General features: G+C 50.2%; 1 protein-coding gene across 5 annotated transcripts in view; it reads right to left on the reverse strand.

Moving 5' to 3' along the window:
* Positions 1-6,072: 6,072 nt before the first annotated feature.
* bdnf (brain-derived neurotrophic factor) overlaps positions 6,073-16,789 on the reverse strand; it is a 27,099-nt gene continuing 16,382 nt past the window's right edge. For 4 of the 5 annotated variants that reach the window (XM_055649145.1, XM_055649144.1, XM_055649142.1 and 1 more), the window contains exon 2: positions 6,073-7,019. In XM_055649145.1, coding sequence (XP_055505120.1) covers positions 6,264-6,998 — 735 coding nt within the window. In that variant the 5' untranslated portion in view covers positions 6,999-7,019 and the 3' untranslated portion in view covers positions 6,073-6,263. Of the gene's footprint in view, positions 7,020-13,182; positions 13,323-16,789 lie in introns of those variants that run through there. The other variant, XM_055649141.1, reaches the window with a different exon arrangement.

Here is a 16,789-nt window from a genome sequence, read left to right on the forward strand (position 1 = left end):
TGGGACTTCTCTTCAGACTGATTGTAGTGGGGAGGGGGGGAGGGGAGAAAACTGGAAGAGAGGTGGGGGTGGGACAAAGCCAGGCAAGTGATAGGTGGATACAGGTGAGTGGGGGGTTATTTGACAGATAGGTGGACAAAGGCCAGGGGTGAAAAGCCAAAAGGCTGTGAGAGAAGGAGAGGAGCAACGTGAAGCCAGAGGATGGAAGGGGACGGGGGAAGGGGGAAATGGGATCGGGATTGTGGAGAATTGTTTGTGCATCCTTGTGGAGCACAAGGAAGGGAAAGGAGACCAGGGGAGGGTATGGGAGAGGGTGGTTTATTGGGTGAGTTACCTAAACCTGGAGCTCAGATTGTAACTGGCCTTCTCACCACCAGGTGGCACAATGTGGCTTTGCTCCAAACCAATGGCTTCTTCAATTATCTCCACATGAAGAGGGATTGTCGTACAACTTGTTGCAGTAAAGTGCAACCCACTCGCAGGAGACCCGGGTTTGATCCCAACCTCGGCTGCTGCCGGTGTGGAGTTTGCATGTTCCTCCGGGTGCTCCGGTTTCCTCCCACATCCCAAAGTCGTGCAGGTTTGTAGGTTAATTGGCCCGCTGTAAATTGCTCTAGTGTGGAGGGAGCGGATGAGAAAGTGGGATAGACAATAGGTGCAGGAGTAGGCCATTTGGCCCTTCGAGCCAGCACCGCCATTCAATGTGATCATGGCTGATCATCCACAATCAGTACTCCGTTCCTGCCTTCTCCCCATATCCCCTGACTCCGCTATCTTTAAGAGCTCCATCTAGCTCTCTAAAGTATCCAGAGAACCGGCCTCCACCGCCCTCTGAGGCAGAGAATTCCACATACTCACAACTCTCTGTGAGAAAAAGTGTTTCCTCGTCTCCGTTCTAAATGGCCGACCCCTTATTCTTAAACTGTGGCCCCTGGTCCTGGACTGCCCCAACATCGGGAACATGTTTCCTGCCTCTAGCATGTCCAAGCCCTTAATAATCTTACATGTTTCAATAAGATCCCTTCTCATCCTTCTAAACTCCAGAGTGTACAAGCCCAGTCGCTCCATTCTCTCAGCATATGACAGTCCCGCCATCCCGGGAATTAACCCTGGATAACATAGAACTAGTGTGAACGGGTGAACAATGGTCGGTGTGGACTTGATGGGCCGAAGGGCCTGTTTCCATGCTGTATCTCTAAACTGAGCGATGGTGGAGGAGAACATGGCTCATCACAACTTGTATTTAACTGTAATAATTGAGAGACTTCTGAAACTCTTTGATATTGGAACATGTTTCAAATATGCAATTCACATTGATCTGAATTAAAGTTTTTCTAATGTTGCATCTAAAATGTTATCTTAAAATTTGCTTTGATCCTCAATAAAAGTAAATACCAGGAGCGTGAGGTGTGTGGTGTTGTTAATATTGCTTTATTAATCCTACAAATTACAAATGTCATTTCATTCTGTACTAGAAGTTGGTGGGTGTATGGTATGAGCTGCCAGAGGAGGTAGTTCAGGCAGGTACTATCGCAGTATTTAAAATACACTTGGACAGGTACACGGATAGGAAAGTTATCAGGCTTCTGAACGTCCCTTCCATAAGCTAGGGTGCTGTCTGGTTCACCTCTACCCCATTGCGGACATTGGACTTTGTCTGTGGAACTGGTGGCTACAATGCTGAGAACTATATTCTGCACTCTGTATCTTCCCCTTTGCTCCACCTATTGGACTTGAGTTTGATGTTTGCATTCATGTCTAGTATTATGTGATCTGTTTGGATTGCAGAGAGAGCAAAGCTTTTTACACTACCTCGGTACAGGTGACAATCAGAAACCTAAACCAATATTGTGCCAAGTTACTTGTTTAGTTTGATTTGTGCAGGAAGAAATTACAGATGTGTCGGAAGGAACTGCAGATGCTGGGTTAAACTGAAGATAGACACAAAAAGCTGTAGTAACTCAGTGGGACTGGCAGCATCCCTGGAGAGGAATGGGTGACGTTGCAGGTCGAGACCCTTCTTCAGACTTTGTTTTTGGTCGAGATCCTTCTTCAGAAGAAGGGACATGACCCAAAACGTCGCACATTCCTTCTCTCCAGAGATGCTGCCCGTCCCACTGAGTTACTCCAGCATTTTGTGTTTATCTTTAGTTTGATTTAATGTTTTTTGTTGAAAATGTAATTCCTAATTGCTCATTGTTGGAGTGGTGTTACACCCCTCCCAACATTAGTTCTGTAACTGGCGAAGATTGAGAAGCACATCAATTAATCAAAATGAAATTTAAAACCCATGGAACCGCACCGTGCTGGAGTAACTCAGCGGGTCAGGCAGCATCGGTCAAGGTGGACAGGTGACGTCCTGGGTCGCGACCCTTCAAACTGTTGGGTTATTTTTGCGGTATCAAAATTGATGGATTTGTTTTTTTTCTAACAAAGCATTAAGCATGATAAAGTGCCAAAGCGTTTGTCAAGATGAATCACTGTCTTTGTTTAGTGTCATGATTCATGTGCGGAGGTGAATCTAATAGGTATATTAGCGTTTGTTAGTTGTCATTTTTCTTTTATCAATTGGTTTTGATAAATTGATTCAGATTTGCTCTGTTTATCCCATGTATTTAATTAAGGAGTCACATCCACTCAACCATTAATCCATGAACACAGATAGCTGTCTCAGGTTAAAGATGTCAACAAGCTGGGCCGCACGGTGGCGCAGCGGTAGAGCTGCTGCCTCACAGCGCCAGAGACCCGGGTTCCATCCTGACTACGGGTGCTGTCTGTACGGGGTTTGTATGTTCTCCCTGTGACCGCGTGGGTTTTCTCCAGGTGCTCCGGTTTCCTCCCACACTTCAAAGACGTACAGGTTTGTAGGTTAATTGTCTTTGGTAAAGATTGTAAATTGTCCCTCGTATGCAGGATGATGCCAGTGTACAGGGACCGCTGGGCAGAGTAGACTTGATTCCATGCTGTATCTCTAAACTAAAAAATATATAGAGAATATAAATGCCCCAGTTAGTGTGGCATGATCTAAACTTGTGTCTCTGGATCAGTCATTGAGATCTCCTGGCAACAGTCCAGTGACCCAAGCATTGTGATTGGCCTAGTTTGGGTCAGATGCTGGTTTACACCGAGTAACAAAGAAAGGGTCTGAAGAAGGGTCTCAATCCGAAACGTCACCCATTCCTTCGCTCCAGAGAAGCTGCCTGTCCCGCTGAGTTACTCCAGCATTTTGTGTCTATCTTCGGTGTAAACCAGCATCTGCAGTTCGTTCCTACAATACACATTGTGATTGGCCATCTGGTTGAGTTGCTCGTGTACATTGGACAAGGAAATCAACTCATTGGCTAATTCAAATCTTCCATTTGTATTTGTCTCCCAAAATAATACGTATAATTTGTCTAAAAGATTCACCATGTGAATCACAAAGTCCTTTGTGGAGCAACCTTTGAGATGGGAGAGGGAACGGCGCTGGGTTGTGGTGTGTACGTCGGTAGAAGGTTTGTGTTTGATCTTCCCACACCAGCGACTTGACTTTGGTACAGGTTTCGTTTAGTTTTAGCTTAGTGATACAGATTAACACTATCCTACACACACTAGGGAGAATTTTATACATTTACCTACATATCAGTACATCGGAGTGTGGGAGGAAACTGAATATCTCGGAGAAAACCCAAGCCCCAAGCATGTACAAACTCCGTACAGACACCTACCCATAGTCGGGATTGAACCCGGGTCCTCGGCGCTGCAAGCTCTGTAAGGCAGCAACTCTACCGCTGGGCCACCGTGCCACCTGTGTTCAGGAAGTAGTACAACGGGAGATGTTCTTTGGAGTTTCTGTAGAGTCCAGCTACCATTGCACTACTCTCTGAAGGCGGACGGGCCAATGTTCAAAGTCTAGTTGAGGTTCTGTCCGCTGAGTAATTGGGCAAGTGGGGAGCTCAGTGCGGTGCTGTTCATCAACGTGTCAATGCTTCTTTAGTCAGAGGGTGGTGAATCTGTGGAACTCATCGCCACGGACGGCTGTGGGGGCCAAGTCGGTGGATATTTTTAAGACAGAGGTAGACAAATTCTTGATTAGAATGGGTGTCAAGGGTTATGGGGAGAAGGCAGGAAATTGGGATTCAGAGGCAGAGATCAGCCGTGATTGAATGACGGAGTAGACTCGATGGGCCGAATGGCCTAATTCTACTATAGTGTGTGAACTTGTGAAAGTGTCTGTGTTTGAAAGCTGGGCTGGACCCAAATATGGCCCAGGACATTTGCCCGTCTCTCCCAATCACCCTCTCCTCCAGTCCCCTCCACGAGGGCACGAGATAGTGTGAATGCACAAAGTCTACTAGCCAGAGTAGGGGAATGTAATACCAGAGGACATGGGTTGAAGATGAGAGTGATTTCATATGAAGCCTTGGGGCAACTAATTCACACAGTGTAAGGAACCAACTGCTAGAGGAGGTAGTTGAGGCAGGTTGTTGACGTGCTTATCCATGTACCTGTCCAACTCTTATCTATCTTGTAATATGATGGATATGCATATAATGTGCTAGAGATGCGTTATATACATGGCCATGCATTTGATGTACATGGATAGGACAAGTTTACAGGGATATTTAAGGCAGATAAATTCTTGATTAGTACGGGTGTCTGGGGATATGGGGAGAAGGCAGGAGAATGGGGTTAGGGGGGAGAGATAGATCAGACATGATCGAATGCCGGAGTAGACTTGATGGGCCGAACGGCCTCATTCTTCTCCTATCGCTTATGACCGTCTACGTTAAACAAAAGCAAGCAGCAGGTTTTTGAAACCTTATGACATGGGCCAAACGCAGGCTGGTGGGACGAGTGTAGATGGGGGCGTCTTGTTCGGCATGGGCAAGATGGGCCGAAGGGCCGTTTTCCGCGCTGGACCCCCCCCCCCCCCCCCCCCCCCCACACACACACACACACACAACAAACACACAGGGGAGGGTTCGTGTTTATTTTCAACACCTTTATTACCATTACACAATAGAGGCAATATGTATAACATATTCAGCTAGTGAACTCCAGATGACTGTTCCCCCTCCCTTGTCTCCCTTCTCCCTTCTCCCTTCTCCCCTCTCCCCTCCCCTCCCCCTTCTCCCCTCGTGGGTTTGAGTTGCATGCAATGGGGGTGCGGGGTGAACGTTGCCCCCCCCCTCCTGCATGTCACCTGCATGTCACCTGCATGTTACCTGCATGTCACCTGCATGTCACCTGCATGTTACCTGCATGTTACCTGCATGTCACCTGCATGTTACCTGCATGTTACCTGCATGTCACCTGCATGTTACCTGCATGTCACCTGCATGTCACCTGCATGTCACCTGCATGTTGCATGTCACCTGCATGTTACCTGCATGTCACCTGCATGTCCTGCATGTTACCTGCATGTCACCTGCATGTTACCTGCATGTTACCTGCATGTCACCTGCATGTTACCTGCATGTTGCATGTCCTGCATGTCACCTGCATGTCACCTGCATGTCACCTGCATGTCACCTGCATGTCACCTGCATGTTACCTGCATGTTACCTGCATGTTACCTGCATGTTACCTGGACATTGCGTGTAAAAGCAACGGGATTTTTTTATTTTACAGCCAAACAGCCAACAGGTGGGGAACAGCTCGAGTTGATCTGTCGGTGTAAATCCCAGGGGAATAAAATTAAGACTAGTGAGGATTGATGACAGCACCTTGACTTTTTTGTTTTTGTTTAATTCCAACGCCACGGGTAAAGCAATCAACAAAGATAATACTAAGAAGGAGTATAACCACTTTACTGGCGAATGTAAACGGATGGTATCATGGGCTCCCCCCCCCCCCCCCCCCCCCCCCCCCCCCCCCCATGGACATGTTTGAACCGGACCATCGCAGCAGCATGCATTTATTATTTATGATTATTCTTGAAAACTTTCGGGTCAAGTCTTGGCAAAAGTCACGCAACAAGCCACGATACTCTGAAGAATGTAATACAGGCTGGTTGGTTGTTTGTTTGTGCACGGAATGGTTCTTCTCCCCCCCCCCCCCCCCCCCCCCCCCCCCCCCCCCAACACACACACACTTCCCCGGGCCATGGACATGTTCAATAAATAAACCGTATAACCACTTTTTTTTTTAACGGTATAAACTTCATTTACACATGCAGTCCATAAAATTAGTATTCTGTATCATCTCGACGGAATAAATTACCCTGTATGTAATATATACAAATAGATTACTTCTCAATAAAATCTATATACACCAATTTATTATCTCCCCCTCTTAAAGGTGAGCGTACATACACACGACGTGTCTATCCGTATAAACCTCCACCCAATCTTCTTCCTACCATCCATGGTTAGAGCTCGCACATAGGATTGGCTGGTTCTACACTGCGAATTCCAATGTTTCTTGTCTATTCCCCTGCAGCCTTCGTTGGTGAAACCCTTGGGGTTGCATTTGGTCTCGTAAAAGTACTGCTTAAGTTGGCCGTTCTGGACGAGGATTTTTTCCAAGACGCTGACCGTCTGGCCGGACATGTCCACGGCAGTCTTCTTCTTGTCGGCCGTCACCCACTGACTGATGCTGTCACACACACTCAGCTCCCCTCTCCTCCCCGGGTCGGAGTGGCGCCGGACCCGGGCCGACATGTTGGCCGCTTCCAAGAAGTTCCTGTACTCTTCCATCAGGAAGAGCAGGGGCGGCTCCAGAGGCACTTGGCCGCTCAACATCACCCGCGACGAGTACAGGTCGACTTCCTTGTTGCCCCCGCCTTCGCTGTCGCTGTCGCTCGCCGGTCTCTCCGGCTCATCCACCTCCTCCAGCAGTTCCTCCAGCACATGTTCCACCGTCTGGGCCAGCGCTCCCAGCCCGCGGGCCGGTCCCATCCCGTCTCTCGCCCCGTCCGCTCGCCCGGGGTAGAAGGAGGCGCCGGCTTCTTTCATCGGGGCTGCTTGCGGACAACCGAAATATGAGATGACCATAGCCAGGACCAAGATGACCATTACTCCCTTCACCCGGCGGGACTGTGGGCGACACAAGAAGAAAGGGACACCACGTTACAGCAACAGCAACAGCAAATACAACAACAAACTTAGTATTATCGACAATACAAATCATTATGTTGCCATTATTATTTCCCCTGGGACCGCGTGGGTTTTTCTCCGGGTGCTCCGGTTTCCTCCCACACCCCAGCCAGCCTTTGAGAAGTTGGAAAATATTGATCACATCGAATGGCGGTGCTGGTTCGAAGGGCCGAATGGCCTACTCCTGCACCTATTGTCTATTGATGATCAGTCTGAAGAAGGGTCTCGACCCGAAGCGTCACCCATTCCTTCTCTCCAGAGATACTGCCTGTCCCGCTGAGTTACTCCAGCATTTTGTATCTATCTTTGGGTTGCTCGCTGCCGATATTGGCGGGTCACCAGATGCCCAAAGGGGGCAGTTGCTACTTGTCTCACAGCGACAGAGATCCGGGTTCGATCCTGGAATGAACTCACCGAGTCCACCCGTCACACTAGTTAGTTCTATGTAGCCCCATTTTATCACCCACTCCCTACACACGGGGGGGGGGGGGGGGGGGGGGGATTTACAGAGGACCAATTAACCTACACACCCGCACGTCTTTGGGGTGTGGGAGGAAACCGGAGCACCCGGAGAAAAACCCACGCGGTCACAGGGGGAACGTACAAAGTCCACACACAAACAGCATTCGTGGTCAGGATCGAACCCTGGTCTCTGGCGCTGTGAGGCAGCTGCGCCACCCTGCTGCAAGTTAATATTCCTCCAGGAACTAACATTTCCCCCCAAGGCATTTGTCCCAGAAATAGTAAAGGTAATCGAACATAGTAGCGCGGGGAGAGGCCCTTCGGCCCACAATGTCCGTGCTGAACATGATGATGCTCTTATCTGCCAGCACGTGATCCATATCCCTCCATTCCCCTGCATATCCATGTGCCATCCAAAAGCCTCTTAAACACCACGATGGTATCTGCCTCCACCACCCCTGGCAGCGAGTTCCAGTCACCACCCTCTGTGTAAAAAAACCTTCTCCTTTAAACGTTGGCCCTCTCACCTTAAAGCTGTGCCCTCTTGTCTTTGTCATCTCCAATCTTGTCCCCCACCCCCTCATCTCCTTTATATTTAATTTATGGACCACATATAGGGCGCAAATATCTTTTAATACCAAGTAATACATGTGGCCATTAATGCCAGTGTCGGTGACATTTGACGCTGTTTCAATTAACGTCACTGAATTCAACAAAGTAACGCCCGATTGTTTTCTTTTTGTTCATACGTATGACTCTCGTAGCATCATCGATAAGGATCAATCGCCAATATCAACATGTTCGCGTCTGAACACAGAGCACGGGATCTCCGAACACCGGTAATGCCGAAAGGTTTCCACACAAGTTGGAAAGTTTCCACACACACTTGAAAGTTTAATGCACATTGAAAACTTGCCACACTTTGAAAAGCCACATGTAGACCATTGGGGACACGAAGTGGGGGGAGGTTCATGGACCACCTCACACCTTGAAAGTTGCTGAATTTCCGGCTATTTGCACTTTTCCAACTGACCGAGTTATGTCATTCACACATCGCGGAAACGGGCCCTTCGGCCCAACTTGCCCGTGCCGCCCAAGATGCCCCGCCTACACTAGTCTGCCGAATAGAATATTTAAGGTCGAATCAAACATTCAACCAGACTCTTCACGAACTGAACACAGATTCCGGAAATGCAACATTTACAGTAAAACCCTAACGAGTTTGTACTGAAGTAACTTCAAGCATCAACGGAACTTGCATTTGAGACGAGGCAGAAAAACTAATTTGAAACACAGACCTCGACAAATGCAACAGTCATGAAAACACAGGATTATTATTTTTCTTTTTGTAAATTGGAACCTACGTCCCAAGGTGGGAATGTGAAATATTCCAGGTCTTGGCTTTAAGGCGATGTGGGCAACGTTGAGAGGAGATGTCTGGGGCCAAGTTTGTTTTTACACATAGGGTGGCGGTGGAGGCTTTTGCAAGACCTCTAGAAAGACGCAGGGACATGCATGGAATGGGGGGATTGGGATTATATGCAGGCAGAGGAGATTAGTTTAACCTGGCATCATGTTCAGCACGGGCAACGAGGGCCGAAGGGCCTGTTCCAGTGCAAGAAGGAACTGCAGATGCTGAATTAAATCGAAGGTAGACACAAAATGCTGGAGTGACTCAGCAGGTGAGGCAGCATCTCCGGAGAGAAGGAATGGGTGACGTTTCGGGTCGAGACCCTTCTTCAGACCTGTTCCTGTCCCGAATTCCATGTTAATAATTTTACTGAGCGTGGCATAGATAATACTGGCAGCCTCACGTCATAAAACACGCCCAGAAAAACTACACTCGTTCTCGCTGCGTAGCCACATAATGTGGTATTATTTCTCCACTGGGAACCTAACGGCCTGAGATCCACGTGAATATTCAGAAGGCCAAACGCTTTTAGCTTAGTTTATCGATACAGCGCGGAAACAGGCCCTTCGGCCCACCGAGCCCATGCCGACCAGCGATCCCCGCACACTAACACTATCGTACACGCTGATTGAGTGTAGGAAATGCTGCTGAATCACGGATAGGTCGGGATCGGTGCCGTTATGGGAACTTCAATAAACTTCCGCAGGCAATGTGATCCCGGTAGGTATCGACATGTGTAAATGGAGCTTGTGTTTGGGAAGGTGGAGAGAGCGGCTGGATGACGAGGCGAGGGTTTAGTGTAGTTTAGAGTGAGACACAGCATGGAAACGGGCCATTCGGCCCATCGAGTCCACGCAGATCACTGATCATCTGTTCACACTAGTTCTACCTTTTCCTACTTTCACGTCACTATTTACAGAGCTCAATTAGAAACATAGAAACATAGACAATAGGTGCAGGAGTAGAGGCCATTCGGCCCTTCGAGCCTGCACCGCCATTCAATATGATCATGGCTGATCATCCAACTCAGTATCCTGTACCTGCCTTCTCTCCGTACCCTCTGACCCCTTTAGCCACAAGGGCCACATCTAACTCCCTCTTAAATATAGCCAATGAACTGGCCTCAGCTACCTTCTGTGGCAGAGAGTTCCAGAGATTCACCACTCTCTGTGTGAAAATTAACCTACAAACCGACACACGACACAGAGTGCTGGAGTAACTCAGCGGGTCATGCAGCATCTCTGGAGAACATGGATAGGCAATGCTTCGGATCGGGACCCTTCTTCGGAGTCAGTCCATGTTCTCCAGAGACGATGCCTGACTCCCTGAGTTAATCCGGCACTTCGTGTCTTTTTCTGTAAACCAGCATCAGGTACATTCGAAGAATTTTAATACATTTAAACCTGATATAGAACCTTATAGAAACTTACAAAATTCTTAAAGGGTTAGACAGGCTAGATGCAGGAAGATTATTCCCGATGTTGGGGAAGTCCAGAACTAGGGGTCACAGTTTAAGGATAAGAGGGAAGTCTTTTAGGACCGAGATGAGAAAATCATTTTTCACACAGAGAGTGGTGAATCTGTGGAATTCTCTGCCACAGAAGGTAGTTGAGGCCACACAGTTCATTGGCTATATTTAAGAGGGCGTTAGATGTGGCCGTTGTGGCTAAAGGGATCAGGGGGTATGGAGAGAAGGCAGGTACAGGATACTGAGTTGGATGATCAGTCATGATCATATCGAATGGCGGTGCAGGCTCGAAGGGCCGAATGGCCGACTCCTGCACCTATTTTCTATGTTTCTATGAACAGTTTTGTGATCGACCCTTCGCGAACGAGTTTAATGTAGTTTAGAGATAGCACGGAAACAGGCCCTTCGACCCACCCGCTAGGGGAATTGTACGGGAATTTGAAGTCCGTGCCAAGAGGCTTCTATTGTGTAGGAAGAAACTGCAGATGCTGGTTTATACTGAAAATAGGGTCAACATGCTGGAGTAACTCAGTGGGACCGGCGGCATCGCTGGTGAAAGGGGATGGGTGACGTTGCGGGGCGAGACCATTCTTCAGACAGAGAATCAGGGGAGAGGGGAGATACAGAAATAAGGAAGGGTGGGGTGTGAAAACGAGACATTAAAAGAGATGGGGGTGAAGGAAAATGTAGAATACTGGGAGAAGGTGGCAACAAAACAAACGGATGAAATGTAGTCAGTGACAGTCAGACTGGGCGGGGAACGGAGAATGGGGAGGGGTGGAGAGGGAGGGGGGGGGGGGGGGGGTGGGAGCAAGGGCCTGACCCGCTGAGTTACTCCAGCACTCTGTGAAACGTCACCTATCCATGTTCTCCACAGATGCTGCCTGACCCGCTGAGTTACTCCCAGCATTCTGTGAAACGTCACCTATCCATGTTCTCCACAGATGCTGCCTGACCCACTGAGTTACTCCAGCACTCTGTGAAACGTCACCTATCCATGTTCTCCACAGATGCTGCCTGACCCGCTAAGTTACTCCAGCACTCTGTGAAACGTCACCTATCCATGTTCACCATAGATGCTGCCTGACCCGCTGAGTTACTCCAGCACTCTGTGTCCACTTTTGTTCTCATCTCCGGCAGAGAAGTGGCTGGGTTGCTAGTGTAAATGCCACGATGCCTACCTGACGACCCTTCTTCAGACTGACATCGAGACCCTTCTTCAGACTGATGTGGAGTGGTGGGGGAGGGGCGGGTTCCCGCCCCTCCCCCATCTCCACATCAGTCTGAAGAAGGGTCTCGACCCGAAACGTCACCCATTCCTTCTCTCCAGAGATGCTGCCTGACCCGCTGAGTTACTCCAGCACTCTGTGAAACGTCACCCTATCCATGTTCTCCACAGATGCTGCCTGACCCGCTGAGTTACTCCAGCACTCTGTGAAACGTCACCTAGCCATGTTCTCCACAGATGCTGCCTGACCCGCGGAGTTACTCCAGCACTCTGTGAAACGTCACCTATCCATGTTCTCCACAGATGCTGCCTGACCCGCTGAGTTACTCCAGCACTCTGTGTCTGTCGAAGGGGATTCTATTTGCCGGCGAGACAAAAATGCGATCGTAACACAGGGCAAATATTCGTGGGTGAAAAATATGTGGGCGAATAAATAATGGAGTGGACATTGAGATTTACAGCGTCGTGTCTCATTGCACCAAGGACATCTGTTACCGGGTGAAACCCGCCAATATAAACGCCGCCGTGTATTAAAGCCACGGGCGTGACTTCATTTAATCCACGCACTAAAACAAAGCACCGCCTCACTTGTCACCGCTTCGACAGAATTGCCGCGAGTATTATCACATTTAGCAGAGCACGTATAGCAGCAACCTTAACACCAATCAGCATTGAAATGTATTCAAGAGAGAGTCAGATTTAGCTCTTAGGGCTAACGGAGTCCAGGGGATATGGGGAGAAGGCAGGAACGGGGTACTGATTGGGGATGATCAGCCATGATCACATTGAATGGTGGTGTTGGCTCGATGGGCCGAATGGCCTACACTCCTGCACCTAATGTCTATTGTCCGTGTGTTTCTAATCGTGTGGGCTACATCGGATCAAATCCTGTTCATTCCACTCGGAGAGTGAGGGGGTGTTTTTGCGAGGAAGTTTGAGACGCGACCAGTCGCTTCGCGACGTTGCCCCGGGAGCTGGGGGTGAGGGAGCAGCGCGGGTCTGAACCCCCCCCCCCCATCTCCCCCCACCCCCCCCCCACCCCCCCCCCTCCCCCTCCCCCCCCCCCCCCCCCCCCCCCACACCACCACCCCCCCCGGGTCCAGCGGGAGAGGTGTGCGACTTCCCCGGCACCGGCAGCCGGCATCTCGCCACAGTTCGGCAGCGGTTTACCGAGACCTATCATTCCACCGGCACTAAAACAGGGGAAGACTGAAACATTCCTTTGTTCCCGTCTCTCCCCCCCCCCCCCTCCCTCCCTCCCACCATCCCCCTCCCCTCTCCCCCCGCGGCCCGCCACCAACAACCACCTCTCTCTCCATATCTCACATCTATTGTCTAATTCCCAATATGTGGCTTTTGTCCACCAACCGCATAACAAACCTCCACTCACCTGTGTTCACCTATCACTTGCCCGGCTTTGTCATGCCCCCCCCCCCCCTCTCTCTCCCAGAGCTTTACCCCCCCCCCCCCCCCCCCACCCCCACCCATCCCAAGCACAGTCAGTCTGAAGAAGGGTCCCGACCCGAAACGTCACCTATCCATGTTCTCCAGAGCTGCTGCCTGACCCGCTGAGTTACTCCAGCACACAAGATGCCAGCGTGTGCAAGTTCCTTGTGTCTCCCTCGGCCACCACCGCTACACTGCTATCGGCTGGAGACTGAGACTGAGACCGCCGCTAATATGCTCCAACTCGCAGGACTTGCTCAGTCCCGCCCTCTTTTAAAGAAAAAAACTCTCCTTCAATCTAGACAAGGAGAACGCCTCCAGTCCACACCCTCACAGCGGCGCTGTTCGTAGGAACACACAGATATAGAGAAAATAGGTGTTCAAGAAGGAACTGTGCAGATGCTGGAAAATTGAAGGTAGACAAAAATGCTGGAGAAACTCAGCGGTTGCAGCAGCATCTATGGAGCGAAGGAAATAGGCAACGTTTCGGGCCAAAACCCTGAAGGAAATAGGCAACGTTTCGGGCCGAAACCCGGAAGGCCCGGAAACCCTTCCGGGTTTCGGCCCGAAACGTTGCCTATTTCCTTCGCTCCATAGATGCTGCTGCACCCGCTGAGTTTCTCCAGCATTATTGTGTACCTTAGAGAAAACAGGTGCAGGAGTAGCTGATCATCCCCAATCAGTACCCCGTTCCTGCTTTCTCCCCATATCCCTTGATTCCGTTAGCCCTAAGAGCTAAATCTAACTCCCTCTTGAATACATTATAACTCGTTCTCGCCTCGCCCACAGCTAACAATGGCCCGTTCCCTTCATCGTCGTTATTTCCTCGCCTATCTTTCATTCATTTGTTCTATATCTCTCTACATCCCCGTCTATATCTCTGGTCTCCCTCTCCACCCACTCTCAGTCTGAGGAAGGGTCTCGACCCGAAACGTCGCCCATTCCTTCTCTCCAGAGATGCTGCCTGTCCCGCTGAGTGACTCCAGCTTCGCGTGTCCCACCTGTCCAACCTGTGCCCAGGTGTCACCAAATCACCTGCATCTCTAGAACCTTCTCGTTAGTTCACGAAACGAGGCCTGATTGGATAACATTGGGGTTACCTTTGAGTTTTAGAACCATAGGATCTCACAGCAGGGAAACAGGCCCTTCAGCCCATCTAGCCCATGCAGACCAACATGCCAACCCGTGCTAGTCCCACCTGGCCTGGCCCATATCCTTCAAGACATTTCCTGTGCTTGTACCTGTCTAAGTGGCTTTTAGACATTTGGACAGGTGCAATTGATGGCTCAATGGTACTTGAAAACACATCTTCCTAAAGTCTCGTTCCTCATTCACTATTGTCCCTCCATTGATGTCAATATGATATCGGGGATGCATGGTTCAAGAGTTAGCAAGAGTTAGCACTAATGAGTCGGGTTAGTAATAATTAGTGCTACCTTCTTTCCCCAACGTTGAGCCGCTTGCCCCTATCGCCTGTTCCGCGAGTTTGTATATGGAGTTGAGCAGTACATGTCAAAGATCTACTTCAGCTAGTTTGGCCCATAACCCCCCAAACCGTTCCTATGTACCTCCCTGTCCATGTAGAAACAGGGAATGGCAGGTGCTGGTTTACACACAAAAACAAACACAGAGTGTTGGCGCAACTCCGTGGGTCAGGCAACATCTCTGGAGAACATGGACAGGTGATGTTTCTGGTCGCGACCTTTCTTCATGCACCTGTCCATATGTGTGTTTTCTCTGTTCTTGTATACAACGTTAAAGACGCCACTCGGTCCCACCTGCCCGCCGCGTTCCTGGGTCGATGTCCGACAAGGAGTTGATATTTTATGACTGGAGCAACGTGGATGGAGGCTGGGGTTGGGCGTTGGGACGAGAGCGGCCGTGACCCGCAATAGGGCGAGATGATTCCTTCATGAGATGAGTCTCTCGCCCTCTCCCCCTAATCCCCGCTCACGGCGCGGCCCCTTTCACCCCCTCGCCCGCGGGCTGTCCCGCATCCAGTCTCAACGGCGACGCTGTTGCTTCATCTCGACTTCGGACAATGGACGTCCCACCTAAGTAGCAGAATTGACCATCCAAACACTTGTCCGCCCAGGACAGGTGCAGGAAGCTGGTTTACACTAAGACAAGGCAAGCCAGCTGGAGTAACTCAGCGGGACAGGCAGCATCTGTGGAGAACATGGATAGGTGACGTTTCACAGAGTGCTGGAGTAACTCAGCGGGTCAGGCAGCATCTGTGGAGAACATGGATAGGTGACGTTTCACAGAGTGCTGGAGTAACTCAGCGGGACAGGCAGCATCTCTGGAGAGAAGGAATGGATGACGTTTCGGGTCGAGACCCTTCTTCAGACTGACCATGTGCAAGGGTCAAGAGCGAACAAGACCACGAGACCCCGACACTGGCCACGATGCCCGCCTGTCTGCTGCATCGATTTATGAATGAATGAATGAATGAATGGCACGCTGTATTTGCACAGAGCGATGACACAGGGCAGCCAGCGCCAACACATTTACATCTCAGATGATGGATCTATTTATTCTGCACTTGCGTCATTGTCGCTGGGGACTTCTAAATTTAAACCAGTCTGAGTCGCATCTCTCTCCTTCCTTCAACAACTTGTTCTCTCGGCTCTCTCTACTGACGCGCGGATGGACCTCACACGCCAACCGCAGCCCCCGGTGTTAATAGTATTAGTTTAGCGAATCGGATATAAAACAGGCCATTCGGCCCACCGAGCCTATGTCGGCCATCAATCCCACTTTCTCACCCACTCCCCGCACACACTAGGGGAGGGGGCAAGTTTACAGAGGGCCAATTGACCTACAAACTCGCCAGTCTTTGGCTGGTGGGGGTAAACCGGTGGAAACCCACGCTGTCACAGGGAGAACGTGTAAGCTCCACACAGACAGCACCCGAGGTCAGGATTGAACCCGGGTCTCTGGCGCAGTAAGGTGGCGGCTCCACTCGTTACTCTGCTGCGCTGCAACTTGTCTTAAACTGAAGAAGGGTCTCGACCTGAAACGCCACACATATTCCTTCTCTCCAGAGATGCCTCACCCGCTGAGTTACTCCAGCGGTTTTGTGTCCATCTACCCTTCCTGAATCTTTACCTAACAAAGGCGACACAAGAGTTGTCGTGTGTGTTCCCTCCCCAAATAAACCTGCCGCCCGGAGCTTCCAGCGGGTCAGGCAGCATTTGTGGAGAACATGGATAGGTGACGTTTCACAGAGTGCTGGAGTAACTCAGCGGGTGCAGCAGCATCTGTGGAGCTAAGGAAATAGGTAACGTTTTGGGCCGAAACCCTTCCGGGTTTCAGCCCAAAACTTTGTCTATTTGGAGAAGGGGGAGGGGCGGAAACGTTGCCTATTTCCCTACCTCCATAGATGCTGCTGAACCATAACTCTCGACAGGCAGCATCTGTGGAAGAAGGAATGGGTCGTTTCGGGTCGGACCCTTCTTCAGACTGATGTGGAGATGGGGGAGGGGCGGGAACCCGCCCCTCCCCCACCTCCACATCAGTCTGAAGAAGGGTCTCGACGTCAGTCTGAAGAAGGGTCGTCAGGTAGGCATCGTGGCATTTACACTAGCAACCCAGCCACTTCTCTGCCGGAGATGAGAACAAAAGTGGACACAGAGTGCTGGAGTAACTCAGCGGGTCAGGCAGCATCTGTGGAGAACATGGAGAGGTGACGT

The sequence above is a fragment of the Leucoraja erinacea genome, chromosome 18 (genome assembly GCF_028641065.1).
Source record: "Leucoraja erinacea ecotype New England chromosome 18, Leri_hhj_1, whole genome shotgun sequence".
Taxonomy (NCBI): domain Eukaryota; kingdom Metazoa; phylum Chordata; class Chondrichthyes; order Rajiformes; family Rajidae; genus Leucoraja; species Leucoraja erinaceus.